The 20720-nt window shown below is 43.2% G+C and overlaps 1 protein-coding gene across 1 annotated transcript in view; it reads right to left on the bottom strand.

Moving 5' to 3' along the window:
* The window catches only part of slc13a5a (solute carrier family 13 member 5a), a 34413-nt gene extending 13903 nt beyond the window's left edge, over positions 1-20510 (bottom strand). Inside the window, exons 1-7 of the mRNA XM_081391860.1 lie at positions 20211-20510; positions 11950-12078; positions 9849-9985; positions 9584-9771; positions 1453-1630; positions 1210-1332; positions 898-1110 (exon numbers count right to left, since the gene is read on the bottom strand). Of these exons, the coding sequence (XP_081247986.1) occupies positions 898-1110; positions 1210-1332; positions 1453-1630; positions 9584-9771; positions 9849-9985; positions 11950-12078; positions 20211-20318 (1076 nt within the window). The 5' untranslated portion in view covers positions 20319-20510. The remainder of the gene's footprint in view (positions 1-897; positions 1111-1209; positions 1333-1452; positions 1631-9583; positions 9772-9848; positions 9986-11949; positions 12079-20210) is intronic.
* Positions 20511-20720: the final 210 nt, after the last annotated feature.

Genomic DNA, 20720 nt, shown 5'->3' with positions numbered 1-20720 from the left:
ATCCTTAAAATCTTAGTATGTGACCGTCATCAGGAAATGTACACAAATGTTGTTTGCAATGTGGGGCAACTCCATTCACATTTTTGCTGGACATTTGACCTACAAATAAAGGTACACGCCACAGCTGATAACAGGAGAACACGCTGTGTGTTGACAGCTGAAAACTGGCATTACTTGGGTTTAATTTTAGAGGTATTTGCCCATAGACCTGAGGTCATTCTGGATATTAATGTTTTTCAACATTATGTCTATTTTGTCAAGTTTTCGTTCAGTTTGGAGTTTGTTTACCCTCAAACGGTATCAGAGGACATTTCACAGTGCACAAAATATGTAATTGTGATTCATTACAATTAATGATAAGCAGGGTTTGAATGAAAATCAAGCCACATTGTAAAGTGATGTTACTTCGCAAAGGTATTATTATTTTACAATGTTCTGTAGAAAATGAGAATGTCGTTCTTGCAATTGTTGCCTCAACAAAAATAAGCATAGTTTTAACGGTAAGAGACTGTAAAAATGCCACAGTAAAAACCACAGTAAGTTTTTACCTTAGCTTGTAAAAAAAAATACTTGTGATGAGCTTTGATTCTACATCTGGCTTTTTCATTAACATCTCATTACCATGTTTTGGTGGTTGTCAGTATATTACAAAGGTACAAAACAGAATTTACTACTTCAGTAGGTTGGTATTTAACATTACAAGTTAATACACACAGATACGCATGCACACACACACACACACACACACACACACACACACACACACACACACACACACACACACACACACACACACACACACACACACACACACACACACACACACACACACACACACAACCTAACACCACTAAAATGGTTTCTGTGTCTTATCAATGATAGTGTTTTTATCCTTACTCTTTTTCAGCATTGAAAAAGTTTGTTGCCCAGCCATCCACAAAGCCTGGATCACGAGTGAACCAAAGCACCACCAGGAGGACGAAGAGGGCAAGGACACTCAACTCCCCAAAGGTCATGGGCCCAAGACTCCGGTGCTCCTCTTTGATCACATTATAGGCAGCAATCTCCTTCTCTGTCTTCACCGTCCCACAGCCCCATGTCTTTCTGAAGCTTCATTTACACATTAAATGTTAGAATAACCTACTGTATATTATATGATAGCATAAGCATGATCCAGCTGAGTTTAATTCATTAGGTAATAACACTCACTTTAAACCCAGAAACACAATCTGTAGCCACAGCCAGGCCAGTATGAGCATGATGATCATGTTGGGGAAGGCAAATCCAAACCATGATGCAAAGTTTATGATGTCAGGGTTGTCTGGGAATAGTCTGTAGGTCAAACAAATGTTGATTTAATATGCTTATTAAAAAAATAAGCAAGAGGTAAGAATGTAATATGGTGCGTTTCTCTCATGCCTAGGGGAAAAAGCTCTAATATGAGGTACCTACTGGTTCATCTGTCCCATAAGAACGAGGTTTGGTCCAGTGCCTGTGAGCGTGGCTGTCCCACCAATGCTGGCTGCGTAGCACACACATAGTGTCAGGCCTTTACACATCTTTAGTTTTTCTTCTGCATCTCGAGAATGCTGGTCGGATTCAATTGAGAAGCTGTGGCCATTCAGAACCACTGAGCACAATAAAACAGAAGTTTTGGGACATTTTATACAATTTGAAACCTTTACATCTCGCCTGTACAAAACATGAATATGCCATTAGACTGCGCTGAGAAACTTTACAATGTTAAATATTTTTAAATGATACCAGTAAACTTCGGTAGCCCTAAAATATTACAAATAAAAACATTCTAGGGTTACACATGTAACGTCTCGGTTACGGATGTAACCCTCGTTCCCTGAGTAGGGAACGGAGACGTTACGTCGGATGACGACGATTGGGGTTTCGCTTAGAAAGCCTCTCACCTTCGAGTATATAAAACGAGCCAATGGCAATGAAATGCCATGGGTCTGCGGAATTTGCATAGCGTATCTCCGCCCACCGCAGGGGGTATATAAGGAAGTACGCTGCAATATGCAGATATGTCTTCGCTGAGGAGCCGAGACTGAACTCAGGCGTTTTTCAGCGATACAGCGGAAGTGGCAGGAAGACGTAACGTCTCCGTTCCCTACTCAGGGAACGAGGGTTACATCCGTAACCGAGACGTTCCCTTTCGTGGTCACTCCGAGTTACGTCGGATGACGACGATTGGGGTTCCAGTCTAATCACGCCACCTCGGCTGTCATCCAGTGCCCTGCGTAAGTCTGAGCTCCCTGTTGTGAGAATAGCACGAACGAAGGAGTCCTACTTAACACAGGAATACCAAGGTACACTGGGAAGCATATCTCAGGAGAAATATGCAATTATGCCCAACCATTAAGGGGGGGACTTGAGAGACACATATGACCCAGAGGGATGCATATGGGGTATCACTGAGGTGTCCAGCCGCAGGTGGAATATTTAAACCCCAGGGGTGGCAAGGTGGCTTGCCAAGGGAAAGACACACGCTCAAAAGAGACTTATAGTGGAATACACATGTGGGGGTCGCCCAAAGGGGGGACCATGCACATGGAGGCACCTAGTCAAGCGCAAGAGCTGTGTTATGGCAGATTGGCATAACTCAGGCGTTGACGTAACCAGTGCTGGAGGAACTCAGAGCTTATCAGACTCACCTGAGAAGATGATCGCACGTATCCCGTCCGTGGAGAGGAATGGCGAGCAAGCGAAGACACCTGAGCAGAATCTAGTACCGGCTGGTTGAAGCGAGTACATGAGAAGAAACTGGCTCTACTCGGAGATTATAGAATCTCTCGAATGTGTTGGGTGTCGCCCAGCCTGCAGCTCTACAAATGTCTGTTAGCGAGGTGCCATGCGCTAGAGCCCAAGAAGAAGCCACACTACGAGTGGAGTGGGCTTTCACACCAAGGGGGCATTGACGACCTTGCTGCTGGTATGCCAAAGCAATGGTATCCACTATCCAGTGAGATAACCTTTGCTTTGAGAGAGCCTTTCCCTTCAGCTTCCCACCATAACAGACAAAGAGCTGGTCTGAGGTCCTGAAACACCGCGTTCTGTCTACGTAAGCACGAAGGGCGCGTACTGGACAGAGCAGTGCCAAGGCTGGGTCTGCCTCCTCCAAGGGCAGCGCTTGCAGGTTCACTACCTGTTCTCGAAAGGGTGTTGTAGGAACCTTGGGCACGTATCCAAGCCGGGGTCTCAGGATCACGTGAGAGTTAGCCGGCCCGAATTCCAGGCACGCTTCGTCAACCGAAAATGCCTGCAGGTCCCCTACCCTCTTGCTGGAGGCCAATGCAACCAGGAGCGCTGTCTACATAGACAGGAACTTAAGCTCCACTGATTGCAAAGGCTCAAATGGAGCACTCTGCAGGGCAGTTAGAACCACTGAGAGGTCCCAAGAGGGTACGAGGGGAGGACGAGGAGGATTTAGTCTCCTCGCTCCCCTCAGGAACCTGACGATCAGATCGTGCTTCCCCAAAGACTTACCATCGACTGCTTCGTGATGTGCGGCAATGGCGGCAACATACACTTTCAGGGTGGAGGGAGACAGCCTTCGCTCCAACCCTTCTTGCAGGAAGGAAAGCACGACACTGATCGGGCATTTCGTGGGTTCTTGATGTTTAGAAGAACACCAGTTGACGAAGAGGTTCCACTTCAACGCATAGGCATGTCTCGTGGACGATGCTCTAGCGGAAGTGATGGTAGCCACCACCGCAGGTGGTAGGGTACTCAAACCTGCCTCGTCCCGTCCAGGAGCCACACGTGGAGGTTCCAAAGATCGGGACGAGGGTGCCATAAGGTGCCCTGTCCCTGAGAAAGGAGGTCCTTCCTCAGAGGAATTGGCCAGGGAGGTGCTGTCGCGAGGAGTACTAGTTCGGAGAACCAGTGCCAATACGGGGCAACCAAAATGACCTGCTCCTCGTCCTCCCTGATCTTGCGCAAGGTCTGCGCAAGGAGGCTCACTGGGGGAAACGCATACTTGCGTAGGCCCCGCGGCCAGCTGTGCGCCAGTGCATCCGTGCCGAGCGTGCCCTCGGTCAGGGAATAAAACAGGTCGCAATGGGACGAGTCGTGGGAGGCAAACAGGTCTACCTGTGCGTCGCCGAACTGATCCCAAATCAGCTGGACCGTCTGGGGATGGAGCCGCCATTCTCCAGCGAGAGGCCGAACTCGAGACAGCTCGTCGGCCGCCTGGTTCAGGTGTCCCGGGATATAAATGGCTCGAAGCGACCTCAGATGCTTCTGACTCCATATGAGGAGGTGGCGAGCGAGTTGCGACATACGGCGGGAGCGTAGACCACCTTGTTGGTTGATGTACGCTACTGTTGCGGTATTGTCTGATCGGACTAGTACGTGCTGACCCCTGAGCAGCGCATGGAAGCGGTGCAGGGCGAGACGTACAGCCAGCAACTCGAGACAATTGACATGCCAAAGGCGCTGGGGTCCTGTCCAGGAGCCCGCGGCAGCATGACCATTGCACATGGCGCCCCAGCCCGTGGTGGAGGCATCTGTTGATACAACAACATGCCGGGAAACTCGCTCTAAGGGCACTCCGGCCCGTAGAAAATTGAGGTTCGTCCACGGGGTGAAGGTCTGACGGCAGGCTGGAGTCACTGGGACTTGGAGCGTGCCGTGTTGCCATGCCCACCTCAGGACTCGATCGCGAAGCCAAAGCTGAAGCGGTCTCATATGAAGCAATCCCAGCGGCGTTGCTGCGGCTGCGGATGCCATATGCCCCAGGAGCCTCTGAAATAGTTTCAGTGGAACCGCACTCTTGCCCTCGAATTGGCGAAGACAAGTCAGCAGTGACTGCGCGCGCTCGCTCGTAAGCTGCGCGCACATGGCGACCGAGTCGATCTCCATACCGAGAAAAGAGATCCTCTGCACGGGGCAGAGTTTGCTCTTCTCCCAGTTGACCCGAAGGCCCAGACGAGCTAAGTGCCGGAGCACTAGGTCCCTGTGTTCGCAAACCTGGCCTCGAGAGTGAGCTAGGATTAGCCAGTCGTCGAGATAGTTCAGGATGCGAACCCCGTGTTCCCGGAGGGGAACAAGGGCTGCCTCGACGACCTTCGTAAAGACGCGAGGAGACAGGGCTAGCCCGAAAGGGAGAACCGCGTACTGGTATGCCTGCCCCTTGAAAGCAAACCGTAGAAACGGTCTGTGTCGAGGTAAAATGGAGACATGGAAGTAGGCGTCCTTCAGGTCGATCGCTGCAAACCAATCCTGCGGCCGTACACACTGGAGGATGTGTTTGGCCGTTAACATCTTGAACGGCAGCCTGTGAAGGGAGCGGTTCAAGACGCGCAGGTCGAGGATTGGCCGTAACCCACCGGACTTCTTGGGTACAATGAAGTAGGGGCTGTAGAAGCCGGACTTCATCTCGGCTGGAGGGACAATCTCGATCGCACCCTTCGCCAGTAGGGTGGCGACCTCCGCTCTCATGACAGGGGCATTGCCCCCGACCATAGTGAAGCGGACTCCCCTGAAGCGGGGAGGAGATATCGCGAACTGAATCGCGTAGCCGAATCTAATGGTTTTCGCGACCCAGCGGGACAGTCTGGGAAGCTCTAACCAGGCCTCCAGAAAGTGCACCAGCGGGGTCATACGAACCACAGACGTACCGTCGGTGGGGCAGTGAGGCGGAATGACCGGCACCGGCGAGGGTGGCATAGCGGCCCTGTGCGGGGGCACGGTCATAAACCGCATCCTGCCAGAGGAGGCCAGGGGAGGGCGCGCGTCCCACGGGGGCGTGCTCTGGCAGGGGTCTGGCGACAGAGGGGGGATGAGAGGAGCGTGGCCCGTGGGCGGCGCGTGCTGTCATCCACTGCCTCTTAAAGCTCAGAGAAAGAGCATCAGTTCTTTAGAACAACATTCTCAGTTGGTCCTGCTCCCAACTCCCCGAAGAACTGAGCCCTAACTCCAAGCTGCCCATCTCAGGAGTGCTGCTTAGCCAGGTGTTAGCCGGCTAAGGGGCAGAGACAGGCAGTGCCAGCCTCCAGCGACCTCCTCGTGCTCGGACCGGTGAAGGCTCGAGGGAAGGAGCCGCATGGAGGTGGCGTCGGCGGGAAGCGGACTAAGCAGACCACACCAACGGATGACCGTCAGTGCATAGCCTCAGTCCGCTTCTGGAGTGATCGAAGACTGTTGGGCGCAGTCCTCAACCACACCGCCGACCAGGCTGCCCGCCTCAAGGGTGCTGCTTAGACTGACGTGGCAGTCTAAGGGGCGGAGACGGGCAGCGCCACCCTCCTGCGACTTCCTCCTACTCAGAGCTGGTGAAGGCCCGAGGGGAGCAGCCGCATGGAGGGGGCCTTGGCGGGAAGAAGACTAAGGAGACCGCACGGATGGATGACCATCGGTACAGAACCTGAGTCTGCTTCAGGTGGCCGAAGCCACCCGCCAAAGAGCTCAGCCTGGGACATGGGGGAGCTGAGAAAATTAATTCTCAGACCCTACCACATCAACCTGACTAAGCCCATGTCTGGACCACATAGTGGACATCACCTGACCCAGGATCACGCAGGTACCGATGTCGCCCGAGAGCGAGGTCAGTAGTGTGCGTGGCGGAACAACCAGGCCGGGCATGGGAGGCATAGCGTCCCAGCATAGGGGCGTGGTTAAAATTTTCCGCGTTCTGCCAGGGTTGGCCAGGGAAGGACTAGCGTTCCACTGCGGCCGGTTCGACAGAACTCCCGGGACAGCACTGCATCGAAGGCGCAGGCGACACACAGTACTGCATGACCGTGCCACGATAGTGACGGGGAACATACAGACCATGATCACCATGCGATCGAAAGCAGCGAAGGCGGAGGACACCCGCGAGCTGCGAAAGTCACGTGGAGTCTCGCGCAGCGCAGGCGTCCTGATGCACGTCCGGGAGAAGCTTACAGCGCTCGGGGGGAGGGCGGGGCCACTCCAGCCGATGCTTTCAGCTGCCCGGGAAAGCATGGCTGACAGCTCTGGATCGGTCCCGGCAACGATGGCACTCCCGTGGGAGGCAACGCAGTCGAAACTTCATTTCCAGAGGAATCAAGCCCACCTTGTGATGCTGTGAGTGCATGGTCTGCGATGTGGAGGGGGGTGTGGCCCGAGGAATTGACTCGTCGGTTGTTGTGCCACACCAAACCCTCAGATCACCCTGGCCACCAGCCAAAGTATCTCTTCTCGAGGAAGAGATAAATTGGGGTGTGGCAGAGGGGACTCTACTCACATGGAGATCATTGAGTCTTGATCTATAAACATCGCGATGGTCATGTTCCCTTCTTTTTCTTTTTTTTTTTTTTTTTAGTTTATTTTTTTTGCAATGAAAACATGACTCATCAACGAGCGCTGCCAAGCGTGATTAAGCCCAACACGCAAAACAGCGCTCGCGACCGTTAAGCAGATGACCGCACAGTGCGCACACACATCCAGAAAATACACGGGCGAACCGTCTTGAAAAAGACGTGCCGCGTGCAGCTCTTTTAGAGAGTGGAAAAGCTCAGCAGAGTGCTGAAGCGCCCAGGGAGAAACACACTCACTGTCGGCAGATTACTGCACAAATCAGCAGCAGGAAATGCGATCTCGCTGGAAAGCGCCGTCACACAAACACACTGAAGAGCCGCTCGTCTCGAAGAGATTTGAGATGACACTCAAAAGGCTTGTGGAGTGAAGTACTGAACTTGGCTCCGAAGCGAAAACATATCTGCATATTGCAGCGTACTTCCTTATATACCCCCTGCGGTGGGCGGAGATACGCTATGCAAATTCCGCAGACCCATGGCATTTCATTGCCATTGGCTCGTTTTATATACTCGAAGGTGAGAGGCTTTCTAAGCGAAACCCCAATCGTCGTCATCCGACGTAACTCGGAGTGACCACGAAAGGGAACTCCAGTTCCCTGAGAAAGCATGTGTGAATTAACGCCAAACTTATTGGTCGACGGCATGGAGCCTAAGACGTTCCCTTTCGAGGGAACTCTATGATAAGTCAGTTGCTGCTATGGGAACGTTAATACCCACTATACGCCATGCTGACCAAAGGCTGCCTGTGTGCTGTGAAGGTCACCAAGCACAATTAGAGAAATCTAAATGTGTCAGCAACCAATTAGGACACATTAGTGACACTACAGCCTTGTTCCCTAGAAAGCTCAGTACAGGCACTAGGAAAAAGACCCATACCCTCCATGCTTAACTGTTAATGAAACGGGGACTCCTGCATTATACCAGCGCGAGCCACAGCTACATAGGGATAGGAAGTCGCTCTCAGCAGTTCTACGTATAATCAATCTAGACCTGAACACAAGCCTAAGGGAGCTGCGAACTGAAGGGAGCTGGAGAGGCAACAGAGAATGGGTCGCTAACTGTGATAACCCACTACATTCTATCAGTCTGCTCTTATTTCTCACAGCCAACTGCTTAACACCTCCAGCTGTGCTGGAGAGAGGAACACCGAAGAGTGAAGGGGTCGCATCATCTCACCACAACCACTCTTTCAGACAAAGGCTTCCTTAACAGTTCACTGTTAACACCTCCAGTTATACCAGAGTAAGGTCAACCGAAAAGTGAGAGGGTCACCGCTACCCCTCCTTCAGTAAGCAGCTACCTAAACAGTTCACTGCTAAAACCTCCAGTCATTCTGGAGGGAGGACAACCATAAAAGCGTGGCACCTAAACGGTGGTCCTACTTCGTACAGTGAGATGTTCAAAGATGGCCGTTGTCATGGTCTTACAACCAAAGATAGCCTGCTGCTAAAATTTAGCATGATCCTCTCACAGTGTGTTTGCTGCTTAGATCTACGTCAACTGACTAGCCAATACAAATGCAATATTAAATGGCGTATTGATCTTAAAACTACTTAGCTCCATTTGCAAAATTGGCATGCCAAGTTGGCTTCTTTTCCCTAGCCATGACTGCGTCCATATTCTCCTCTTTCACTTCCTTCTCTTTTTTTCAGTGCACATAAAAACCACAATTGCCAAAATGCGATTCATCTGGCTCTATTTGTTTACCACTAGTGCATGCTGATGACATTTTATTCTTCTAACTTGCGACGTAGCCTACGATACAATCGGTGTCATCATCGTACAATCTACATACATGTCATACCTAAGTTATTAGATCCATGTCGTACAGTCCCAGCAAACATTTGGACGTTTAATGACCGTTGAAAAGATGTCCAAAAGATGGTTGAAAAATAGTTCCAAAATGAAAGTTGAATGGACGTCTTTGACGTTATCTGTTCTGTGTTACATATTTTTACTGATTTATGTTTACGTTGCCATCAAACCAATGTTTGCTGCTGTGTGATTTGTAATGATCCTATAGGGTCTGTTTTTAAAGAAAACTAAACTAATACAAATGACAAAAACAACAAAAAATTACTAAAACTTTTAACTAAAATGAAAATGGAAAATAAAACAATATATATAAAAAAATTTAATAAATATTGATAAAAAATATAATAGTATGATACTAAAATAACACTAATTAGAACCCCAAATCAGTTAAAAAGTGCATACATTCTTCACTATTTATGTCTGAACTGGGTAGTCATATATCTTCAAGATATATGACGATTATTTCTCACCCTGGGTTTCATTTGGTTTCTCAGTATTCTTCTCTTCATTCTCTGGAATGGAGGTCTGCTCTTGTTCTGCTGTGTTGTTGAGCTGCTCGAGCACAGCTTGAACGATGGGCACCATCATGGCTGTTGTGGCCGTGTTACTGATCCACATGGAGAGGAAGGCCGTTACTCCCATGAAGCCCAGCATCAACCTGCAGAAAGGCAGAAGAGGTATTACTGAGACTGCTGTTTTCAATGAGCATATTTCCAGAAAATTTGTATTGCTTACAGAGCTGGTCGTACGCCCACGATGAGCAACACCCGGAGTGCGATTCTCTTGTGTAGGTTCCAGTGTTCAACAGCTACAGCCACCATCAGCCCACCCAGAAACAGCATGTTGGTGTCCTTTAGGTACTGCATACATACCTATCATACAGATATATAAAGTTTGAGTCACATACATAATGAAACACCAAAAACAAAAAAGTGTACCATATTGAAGGACCAACAGAGTAAAGCATCAAAAAACATCTATATGAAGATCTTCATTCCTTTAGGATTAAGATTATAAAAGTATGATGAAGAAACATAATGAGTAAAAATGATAGATGTATAGTTAAAAAGAAAAATATACATTAAAGCTGCAGTCCGTAACTTTTTTGGGTTAAAATTATCCAAAAAAAATTTTTGAGCAGGTACATAACCAGCCATTGTTCAAAACTATCTGCTTGCCTTAGCTCGATTCAAAACGGTAAGCTTGTTATAATGTTTTTAACTCCAGCGGTACTGGTGGATTTCCACGGGAAATTCGATTATGTCTTTGTGTCATTACGTCACATCTGTGCACATAAAGAAGGAGTCTCGGCTAGTAGGCTATATTACGTGTGAGGATGTTGGAGGTGGAGATTTATAGCATTTTCTCACAGCAATTTATATAAACTTATCAATTTGATGGCGGAGATTGACCCGTTGTAAAAGGCAAAAGACTTCAGACTTCGGAGTGGCTGCAGAAAAAAAGAGACTGCAACCGGGCCCATGGGAAAACAAGGATAAATATCAGGGCATTAAATGTAGCCACGCAATGCTGATGTTGTTAACGTTTGACGTGATATGATAAGCGATCGTTAGATTTAATTAGCGCGATTTACTGCAATGCTTTTTTCCCTTAGTTGGTCAGAACAAAAGTGGATGTTACTTACTTGTTCAGACGACATTTTCCTGTGAAAATTCTTATGTTGGTCATACTTCCAAAAGTAGAATCTGTGATTCCGAATGCCAGCGTGGTGACTAACAGCCGCACATTCTCCTCAAAACATTGGATTCATCCGCGCTGTGCTGTGCCTATGTACCCTGGAAATCCAGAGTTCTCGCGAGAGCACAAGTTGAATTTGCTCAGCGAGTTTACTCTGGCGTCGAGTAATGATGCTCATTAAATATGCCCTTGTATTTGAGCTGCACCAATCGCATCAGGTTATCTGATATAGGCGGGCCAGAGGCGAGCTAAACAGATGACGACAGCGCTGTGATGTCGAAGTCATAAGTAAACATTGCAAGATGGCTATGGATAAACACCAGTTGTTTGAAACGGCTTTGGCCGCTACTGTTACGGTCGGTGGCTTGGTCTGTGTCTGTTTTCTTTGTTTTATCCCTCCCTTGTTTTTCTTGGCGTCGCTCTCTCCTTTTGGAGCGTGTACGCGCTCTCTCTCTCTTAGGTGAACGCACATGTTCGTGATTTGAGTGACTGATTGCTGGAGCTGATTAAGTAAGGGATAATGTATAGAGAGGCGGTCGTTATAGCGAATAACAACCCCGACAGGCTGAACAGGACCCCGACGCGAAGCGGAGGCAACGGTTTTTCATGGCAACGGTCTGTTATACTTCGCAGCGGTCTGTTATCAAGAAATAACAGACCGCATTCTACATTGGAATTCAGCCGAGCCATGTAATAATACTGGTATAAACGCCAACGAGGAGGAGAGAGAAGAGCGACGACAGATCTTGTGGGCTAGCCAGCAAACAAGTGTCTTTATATTTGTATTTAGTTTTTTTTCTTTGTTAGTTGTTGTCTGTTTTGTACAATTTCGTTCCCTGGTTGGTTTGAGCGATTTCGCTATTTACTCGTTCTTGTTTATGTTACGTAGATCTCTTCTCTCCGAGCTGATATTTTATTGAGAGGTCGTAACACTACAATGAACGAGTTAGACTAGGCTTTTTATCTAAAAGAGGAACAGGAGACGGAGCTCGAATCGTTCCTTTGCAAGAAGGGCAAAGAGGTCTACGGCAAGAGTCTAATCTACCAGTTATCTCTGCTGATAGCTATTTATCGCACATTACTGAAGGTAAAGTCAGTTATGCTAAGATGACTTTGGTTTATAGGACCTGAAACCTACATCTTTGGACTCCATGATTCTGAAGAGCGGAAAGAGCACAGCAGGCAGAAGAGCAGTGATAGCCAGTGGAAGCACCTCTGTACACCAGTATACTGCCATCAGTGCAACTACATAGGCACATCCAGCCTCCTGCAGATGAAAAACACAACACAGCCAAGAGTATGAATATACGAATCATTCAAAAGTTTGGAGTCAGTCCGTTTTATTTAAATAACACTGAAGACTGGATAAATGACTGTTAAAAATTCAGCTTTGCCATCACAGGAATAAATAAAATTTTAAAACATATTAAAATAGAAAAAAAAAGTAATCTAAAATTGTAATTATATTTTGCAATATTACTGTTTTACTGTGTTTTAGATAAAATAAATGCAGCCTGGGTGAGCATACACTGTAAAAAATTGCCAGGAATTTACAGGATTAAAGAGTATTATTTTACAATAAAAAACTGTAGTCAGAAATTTACAGTGAAATTAATCATGCTGGGTCATTTTCTTATGAATTAGTGTTAATCAACAGCAAAATGATGCTGACATCAAAGTAATTTACTGCTTTTGTTTTATTGTGAATTCACATTATAAAGTTGTCTTTAACCATGCCACTGTAAGAAATTATATTGCTAAGTGATGTAATTGTTTTGAAGTCACCATAATGGTGATTAGTGTTTCTTTTGCTTGGGATCTTGGACCTTGTAAATTCATATTCAATTTTCTAGCCAAGTCAGAACAGAAGTGTGACACATGAAAACATTTGTTAAAACAATGACAAGCTAGATATAAAATAAGCTAATTGCCGTTTTTTTTAGGTTAGTCAAATTATACTATTATTAGCATTATTTCAGCATAATATTTTATCAATGTCTTACTTCAAATTCATTATTGTTTGTAGATTGATATATTTCAATAGTAAAGCAGCTGCTGAGATTTATCTTTGAAAGGTGTGACATTATCTTGCAACACAATTTTATTTTTCTTCCATCACAATGATGCACAGACATCATTACTCGACAAACAAAACACAACAATGGTAACACTCGACAATTAATATTAATAAAAAAGATCAATTCAGAATATAACACAAACAACACAAACTGCTAAAAGTGAACCAAAAATAAGTTAAACAGATAAAACCAACAAGAATCAATAAACTCCACCGCATAATCTATTCATGCCACACTGCATGCTGGGTACCTTCATAGTGCATATACACTGTAGAAATACAGTATGATAATGTAGATTTTATAGTGCATTTAGTTTCAAGAGAAGTCCTACTGGATTACTGTGAAAGTACGGTAATTATTATCCTCCCTGGTTATAAAAATAAATAAATTTTAAGTATACTTGCAGGCAGACTAATTTAGTATACTTCAAGTGTGATAATGATTAGTTAACTTGAAGTGTGCTATTTTGAGACAACTCATTTTGAACTATATTTTAGTTGAAAAAATTACAACCTAGATGTTGATATTTAACAAATAAAGCATAACTTTAAATGTATTTAGTGTACTTTTGTGTACTAAATTGGAACAACTTTAAGTATACTTAGTATACTTTAAGTATATGCCTGCGTAGAGACTAAATACATGCTTGATTAGTGATATTAAAGTGTATATATATATATATATATATATATATATATATATATATATTCCTGTCTATCTACTGTCCTATCCAAATAAAGGGCAAAAATGCCAAAAATAAATCTTTACAAATATATATATATATATATATATATATATATATATATATATATATATATATATATATATATATATATATATATATATATATATATATATTTGTAAAGATTTATTTTTGGCATTTTTGCCCTTTATTTGGATAGGACAGTAGATAGACAGGAAGTGAAGTGGGAGAGAGGTTTGAGAGTGACCATCAAAATAATGAGGAAAATATTTTATATATATGTGAAGAACACAACAATAAACTTGGTTAAGGTACTTGTCTAACAAAATTATTTACCAATGAAAGGCAAACTACAGCTATGTTTTTGCATTTGTTCATAATTTCTTTGTATTAAAGCCTGGCCTAAAATTATGTCCTCACAATTTGGCATGTTTCACTGCGTTATTAAATAAAACAATCGAATCCAAGCGCAACTAAATATGCTTACAAAATCTTTAACAATTTTGTATTAACATTTGAATAAAGGGTGAATATGTCAATTTACATATAGGCTGGACATCACTTTTAGCCTGTATATCTAACAGTTTATATTCATATTTGAAGGGGATCTTTCGCAATGGGATAATTATATTTGGGTGTCCTTAATATGAAAAACAAACGCCTGGAATAAGGAACTTATCCAAACACTGTTAAACTTTTCATCAAGGTAATACAAAATTGTAACGTGTAACTGTCGGCATTGTTTTATGTATTTCTAGATGTAGTTGGCTATGTGCTTTGACTTAAGGACCTGAGGTGCAAAGTTCCTTTCATTAGTCACTCAGAAACACTATACTGCAAAAACATCTGATAACAATCAGACAAGTGTCAAAATAATGCTATAAAGACCTTAACATATTACACATGATCAAATTACGAAACATTGCTACTGAGATGAGACTACATTGTGACATTGGCTGTTGTGATTAGGCTATGACCTGCACCTCCATGCTGCTGCTGAATTTGAACTTATCTAGCCACATTTTGTTATTGTTGGTGCTGTTTTTAATTAAGTGATTTTGTAAAAAATAATTATGTTTATGAACATAAATCAGGTTGGTCTACCATTTTGTTTCTAAACTAAAAAGTGAACATGAGCTATGAGAAATGTAACATGTGAGTTACATTGATCCAATATTCAATTTCCAATAAAGCTCCGGAAGGACACATTCGACACATGCGCACAACGACTGCACACCAGACCTAGGCAGTATATAGTCGTGTCTCGTGTCAGCTACAGGACATCTGCTCTGAAGGACAAAGAAGAAGAAAAGGTTTGTGTTTGGCTGCTCCTTGTTGACCAGCGAATTTTGCTTCAATGAGAAATTGTGATTTGAGGTTATTATACACATTATGTTGCATCAAAGTGAAAATCACAATTGAGATTATAAAACAAACATACACTCAAGTAAATTGTTCAATTTAATAAATTAAAATGTGCTAAAGTAACACCATTTAAAATTTTGTCACAACTTAATTTAAATGTGTTCAATCCTAATCTATTTTACTTAATTCATTTGGGTTAAAACTACATGAATATTTTTTGTTGACATAACTATCTGGGCTCCGTTTCCCAAAAGCATCGTAAGCCTAAGTAGAGCTTAGTTCTTAGCAGCCCTGGCAGTGGATCTGTAGTTCCCAGCATGCTTTGCAAAGGACTACATTAGGAGAAAAAATGTAGGGATTAAGTGTTATTTTATGTGTTTTTCAGTAAAGGGAAAGATGTTGGTAGTTTATCTTAATGCTTAATGTTGTGGGTACCATTGTGTTAAAGAGAAGCGCTTGTGTTTAGGCTAGGCACTCAGTATTCTACACTTATACTTTTGACACCTGGCATAGTGGATCCATTTAAATTGTGTATAATAATAATTGATAGTAGGCTACATATTTGAGCCTAAGTAAATTAATGGGGTGGTTGATTATGATTTCACTTTTCTAACTTTAGTGTGTAATGTTGCTGTCAGAGCATTAACAACATCTGCAAAGTTAGAATGCTCAAAGTTCAAAGCAAAGGGAGATATTTTCTTTTAAAGAAATTGCTTTTTAAGGACTACAACGGCTGGTAGGGACTTCACGAGCTTCCTCCCGGGTTAAGTCGGGCATACACTGTGCGATGTCTGTGTGATTTCAGCAAGGCATACTCTTTCAGCAAGGTTACCAACTCACACTGAACGAGTAGATCGCATGCGATGTAAAGCCAAAGCTCAGAATTTACGTGCTCACACTATACGGTCCGAATGTCGAGCTGCGACTTGACTACTCATCACACTTTACGTGAGAAATATGTGCGATAAACCCCCGTGCTGGGTTGCGCCAACAGATGATATCAAGCATGTATCCAGAGATATTGTCAAAACAAGCATCAGCTATCAATATCAAGATGATTTAGCATTTCCAATTTATGTATTAAATTATTATTAGTATTTTTGTATTATTATTATTATTATTATAAAGGAAGGCCTAGGTTAGGCTACTTTTATTATTAAATTGATCGGTGTATACAATTAATTTGCCACAAAATAATTTCATAGCGCATCACCGCATAACCAACACGCTGTGAGGATAATAAAAGATTAGCAGCTATAGGCTACTCCTCATTGAAAATTGTCTAAAACAATTTAGGTCGATTACCCTGCATACCCTGACATGCACCTCTCCAAAAATGTAACAACGCGTCAACTCTACGCGGATGCAAAAGCTGTGATTTGTCTGCTAGGACCGCTCTCTCGGGTTTCACATGCTCCCTCTGCAAGTGTAATTGCGCGTCAACGCGGACAACGACGCAGAAGTATAAATGAAAACCAACGCATTGCCTACAGCGTAGAGGCTCCGGCGTAGGTCCGACGCAGAAGTATAAATGAAAACCAACGCGTTGCCTACAGCGTAGAGGCTCCGGCGTAGGTCGACGCAGAAGTATAAATCAGTAAACGTCTTACTGCGTTACAGTAAGTTAAATCATAACAAGGAAACTTTATGCGTGATTCATGTCATCACGACATACTGTAACACATACATACTGAGTGTGTTTGAAAAAAGGATGTAATCGTCCTCTGTTTTTTTCTGGGGTTCATTTTACCCCAGACGACCAAACAGCAAAGTGACTAAACGAACGAAAATTCGCAAGAGCAACAAGAGATTTGAAGCTCGTGGCAGACACGCCCAAGAGATGATCCGCGCTGTGATTAGCTGAATGTTAGTTCACTCAAGTCTAAGTAACAAATCAGAGAACACGGGCGGTGTTCCAAGACACTGGGTCAAAAAAAAATGCGGGGGACAGAATCACCTGTTTCTAAAAGTGCTGGGGACGTGTCCCATCCCCCCGGTTGCTACGCCCCTGCGCTCACTATAGTGAGGGGAAAAACACTGAATTTAGGGCAATCGGTTTGTAGCTTTGTTTCAACTATGCGGTAGCCTATGACGAGGAGCGACCAAAATTTCTCATATGCCAGAAATTCATCCGGTTAATCGCCTCTCGTTTCTCCCTGTACACTGCACGACAAACGACGCACGACAAAGCTGAAAATCGGCCCGACCCGACAAAGAGTCGCACAAGTCAGAATTCGGCTCAATAACGGACGAAAATCGCACAGTGTAGGCTATGCCCTTCTTTAGTGACATCTCAACCCTAAAATTTACATGAACCCCGCCCCCGGGAACGCGATTTATAGATTATCATGACAGAATATGCTGATCAATTACTAGAAGATAACCATAGACTGTAAAAAAATATGGACAAAGCATCTGTGACGTCACCCATAGACTTTCTGAAGAACAGTTTTGAGGCCGTTTATGGGGGGTATGGGCGCTGCCATCTTGGAAAATCTTGGGAAATCCTAACCCCGCCCACCTTCTGGCCAATCCATATATGGGTAAAGGACACGAGTCCGGTTATTCTGCAAATGGAACAGCGCGTGTCACTCAGCTCGCTCTGCTACGTTACTCCGGTTATCTCTGTATGTATATTTTAGGCAACAATAAAACGAAATATGTTATAAAACACCACACTGCCTCTTTTCGTTTTCATTTAAAGAAATCTTAAACATTATAGCCACACAAATGTGGTTCAGGCAACGCGTATTGATTATATTCACTGCATATAACGATAGCCTATTTATAACAAAACGAAATATAAAACACAACCCTGCCTCTTTTCGTTTAAATATAATATAAAAATATTAAACATTTTAATATGGTCCAGGCAATATGTGCATTTGTACTAAACAACAGATGTTGCAGTAAACAACATCTTCAGATCATCTTCGTTGTATTTAAATTTAAAATGACAAAACTCAACCCAGTCTATTTTTGTTAAATTTCAGTTTTATCAATATTAGCCATTATAAAAGTATAAGTGAAATGTACAAGAAGCTATACAAATAAAGCAAAAATTCAGTCAAACATACAAAGTCAGCGCTCTAGTCTAACCATACAACGGTAAAGTTAAATAGCTTATAAAGTTATGAAACTTCACATAGCCCTCAGCCAAAACGATTGGCCAGGGAACAAATTATAGATTCACGAGACCAAAAATTGCCCGTTAGATATATACAAGACGAATTATATCTCATGTTTAACCACTACAGAGACGCCAGAGTCAGCGGCAAACATCAGAACGACTAGCCGAGGAAAGGCTGTTCCAGGCGGGATAAGTTACATGAGCGCCGAGCGCCAGGTGATCGCCTGCATCTCACAACCTGGATAAAATTTTCATAAATCTTTATAAATAAACCACAGATTTGAGCTTTAAACAACTACATTCTCGCCTGAAAAACTCTTAAAACTACATTTCATTATACAAAAACAGTAGTATTATATTTCAACTGTAGGCCTATATTAAAAAATGGCGCTTCTTATGTTGTCATTCTCCTTGGCGCAGCCATCAGCTGTCAATCAAGCTGTCACTCAAAGTTAACCACGCCCTTATTTGTCATACATTTTATATCTAAATACGATCTAAACTAACGAGTTAGAAAAAAATTCACCCCTCTCACAGTTGTCAGGCACTCGGAACCTATCGAAAAATACAATAAAAGTCCATGGGACCAACCTGTAAAAACATGAATTTATGCTGTGAAAACGGACATTTTAACATGGGGTCTATAGACATTTGCTCCCTTTTGGGACCTGCCCCTAGCGGATTTTCGATGTATTGCAGTTTTTTGCACTTCCGGGTAGGCTTCATTTTTCAAATTAGAATGTTGCCGCTTAGAAGATAACAGTTACACATAAGCTAGGCTACATTTTTCATCAACTAACCATTCAGAAATGCCCTTTGTTCTCTCCATCATCGTCCGACTCCAGTTTGAACATAAAAGGCTAAAAGTTTTTTACATTTTCAGTGCATGTCTGTGTGAGGTAAAAGGACACAAGCTGTTGAAGCTCTGCCATCTGTGTTGGGAGCAGTAGCTCATTTGCATTTAAAGGGACAGACAGACAGACAGACACACACACACACACACACACACACACACACACACAAAACGGACGTTTTTGCTCACCCTCAAAAAGTGACGATTTTAATATGCTATAGCCTATAAAAATATCTGTGGGGTATTTTGAGCTAAAACTTCACATAGCCTATACACTCTGGGGACATCAAAGACTTATTTTAATCTTGTGAAAAGGGCATTGTACCACCCCTTTAAATTAAAAACTAAGTTGGACCAACATTTTATTTTATTTTTTTAATGACTAACATAATAATAATATGCTAAAGTTAATGTGACCCAAATCAACTAAATTGTGTTGACCCAACTAAACTGGTTTATTTTGAATTAACTAAATTAAATTGTGTGGAAAAACTGTCTTCAGTTAAATTAAGGATAATTCAGGGTAATTCATTATTTTTTTGAGTGTAGGCTACATCAAGGTGGAAATAGACTTTCATCATATCAAACAAAAAAGATTATATCAATTTTAGTAAGTACTTTTACCTTGCTGGAGAAATCAGGTGAGATACCTACTGACAGTTATGCTTCAGTAAAACCTTGTTTTTTCAGGTTGGTTGAATTCGGTTATAATAATCTTAAATCACGTATTCCACGTATTTAATTTCAACAAACCACTTTTTGTAGATGTTATCACATGAAGTAGATGTTATCACATGAAGTAGATGTTATCACATTAAGTACATTTTCTAGGTAGGCCTGACAAACTTTTTTTTTAGTGTATAAGATTTGAGACGTTCTTGTAATTATTTGTTAGAACGAAAAAACAAACAAACAAACAAACAAACAAACAAACAAACAAACAAACTTGACAGTAAAGGGTTAAGACAAATATAGGGCATTGTGTGTTTGTGGTGAAGGAATGTGTCGCCCCCAGTGTTACGCATGGTCTCGTACCCTTGCTCGCAAGGCACAGAGAAATCCGGCTGAAAGAACCTCGAAAGATGTGTAAAAAGTCCAACTCAGGGTCTTTCTCGACTCTCTTTCGCATGTAGACACACTTGACTGTCAAATCAAATCACTCACTGGCCAGCGAGAACGACACATTTATATTTATGGATCTTCAGCTTTTCAGTTAATCACGTTTTTACCTATTTAAAACATTTTACATGCATCATAAAATTAGCCTCACCTTTGTTCCAATGACAAGTGGCAAAGGAAGGAGAAGGAATGGGGTGCAAAAGAGAATCAGTCCATTTTTCATCCTCCATATTACGTTCAGAATATGTGAAACCATCATTAGGACTGTGGGTTTAGGATAACTTTACAAAGAAAAGTCCAAACGGGAGGAAACTATGCAAAACTTCTGTGTACTGATCTGTGGACAGTGCAGTGGATCGCGTTCTCTCTCTCTCTCTCTCTCTCTCTCTCTCTCTCTCTCTCTCTCTCTCTCTCTCTCTCTCTCTCTCTCTCTCTCTCTCTCTCTCTGTCTTTCTCATTCACACACGCACGCACATACACACTCACACACACTGGAGCGCATAATTATGCGCGTGCGAAGTTTGTACTGGTTCTCAATTCTTAAATATTAACCTATGAATTTCATCACCAAAGTTTCGTCAACACATACCTTACTTGTCATAGTCAATCAATCGCATGCAGGTCTGGTTTATTCATAATAGACCTGACAAACGATTTAGAG

This window comes from Scardinius erythrophthalmus (genome assembly GCF_964197995.2).
Source record: "Scardinius erythrophthalmus genome assembly, chromosome: 17".
Classification (NCBI taxonomy): domain Eukaryota; kingdom Metazoa; phylum Chordata; class Actinopteri; order Cypriniformes; family Leuciscidae; genus Scardinius; species Scardinius erythrophthalmus.
This window is presented reverse-complemented; position numbering and strand designations above follow the sequence as displayed.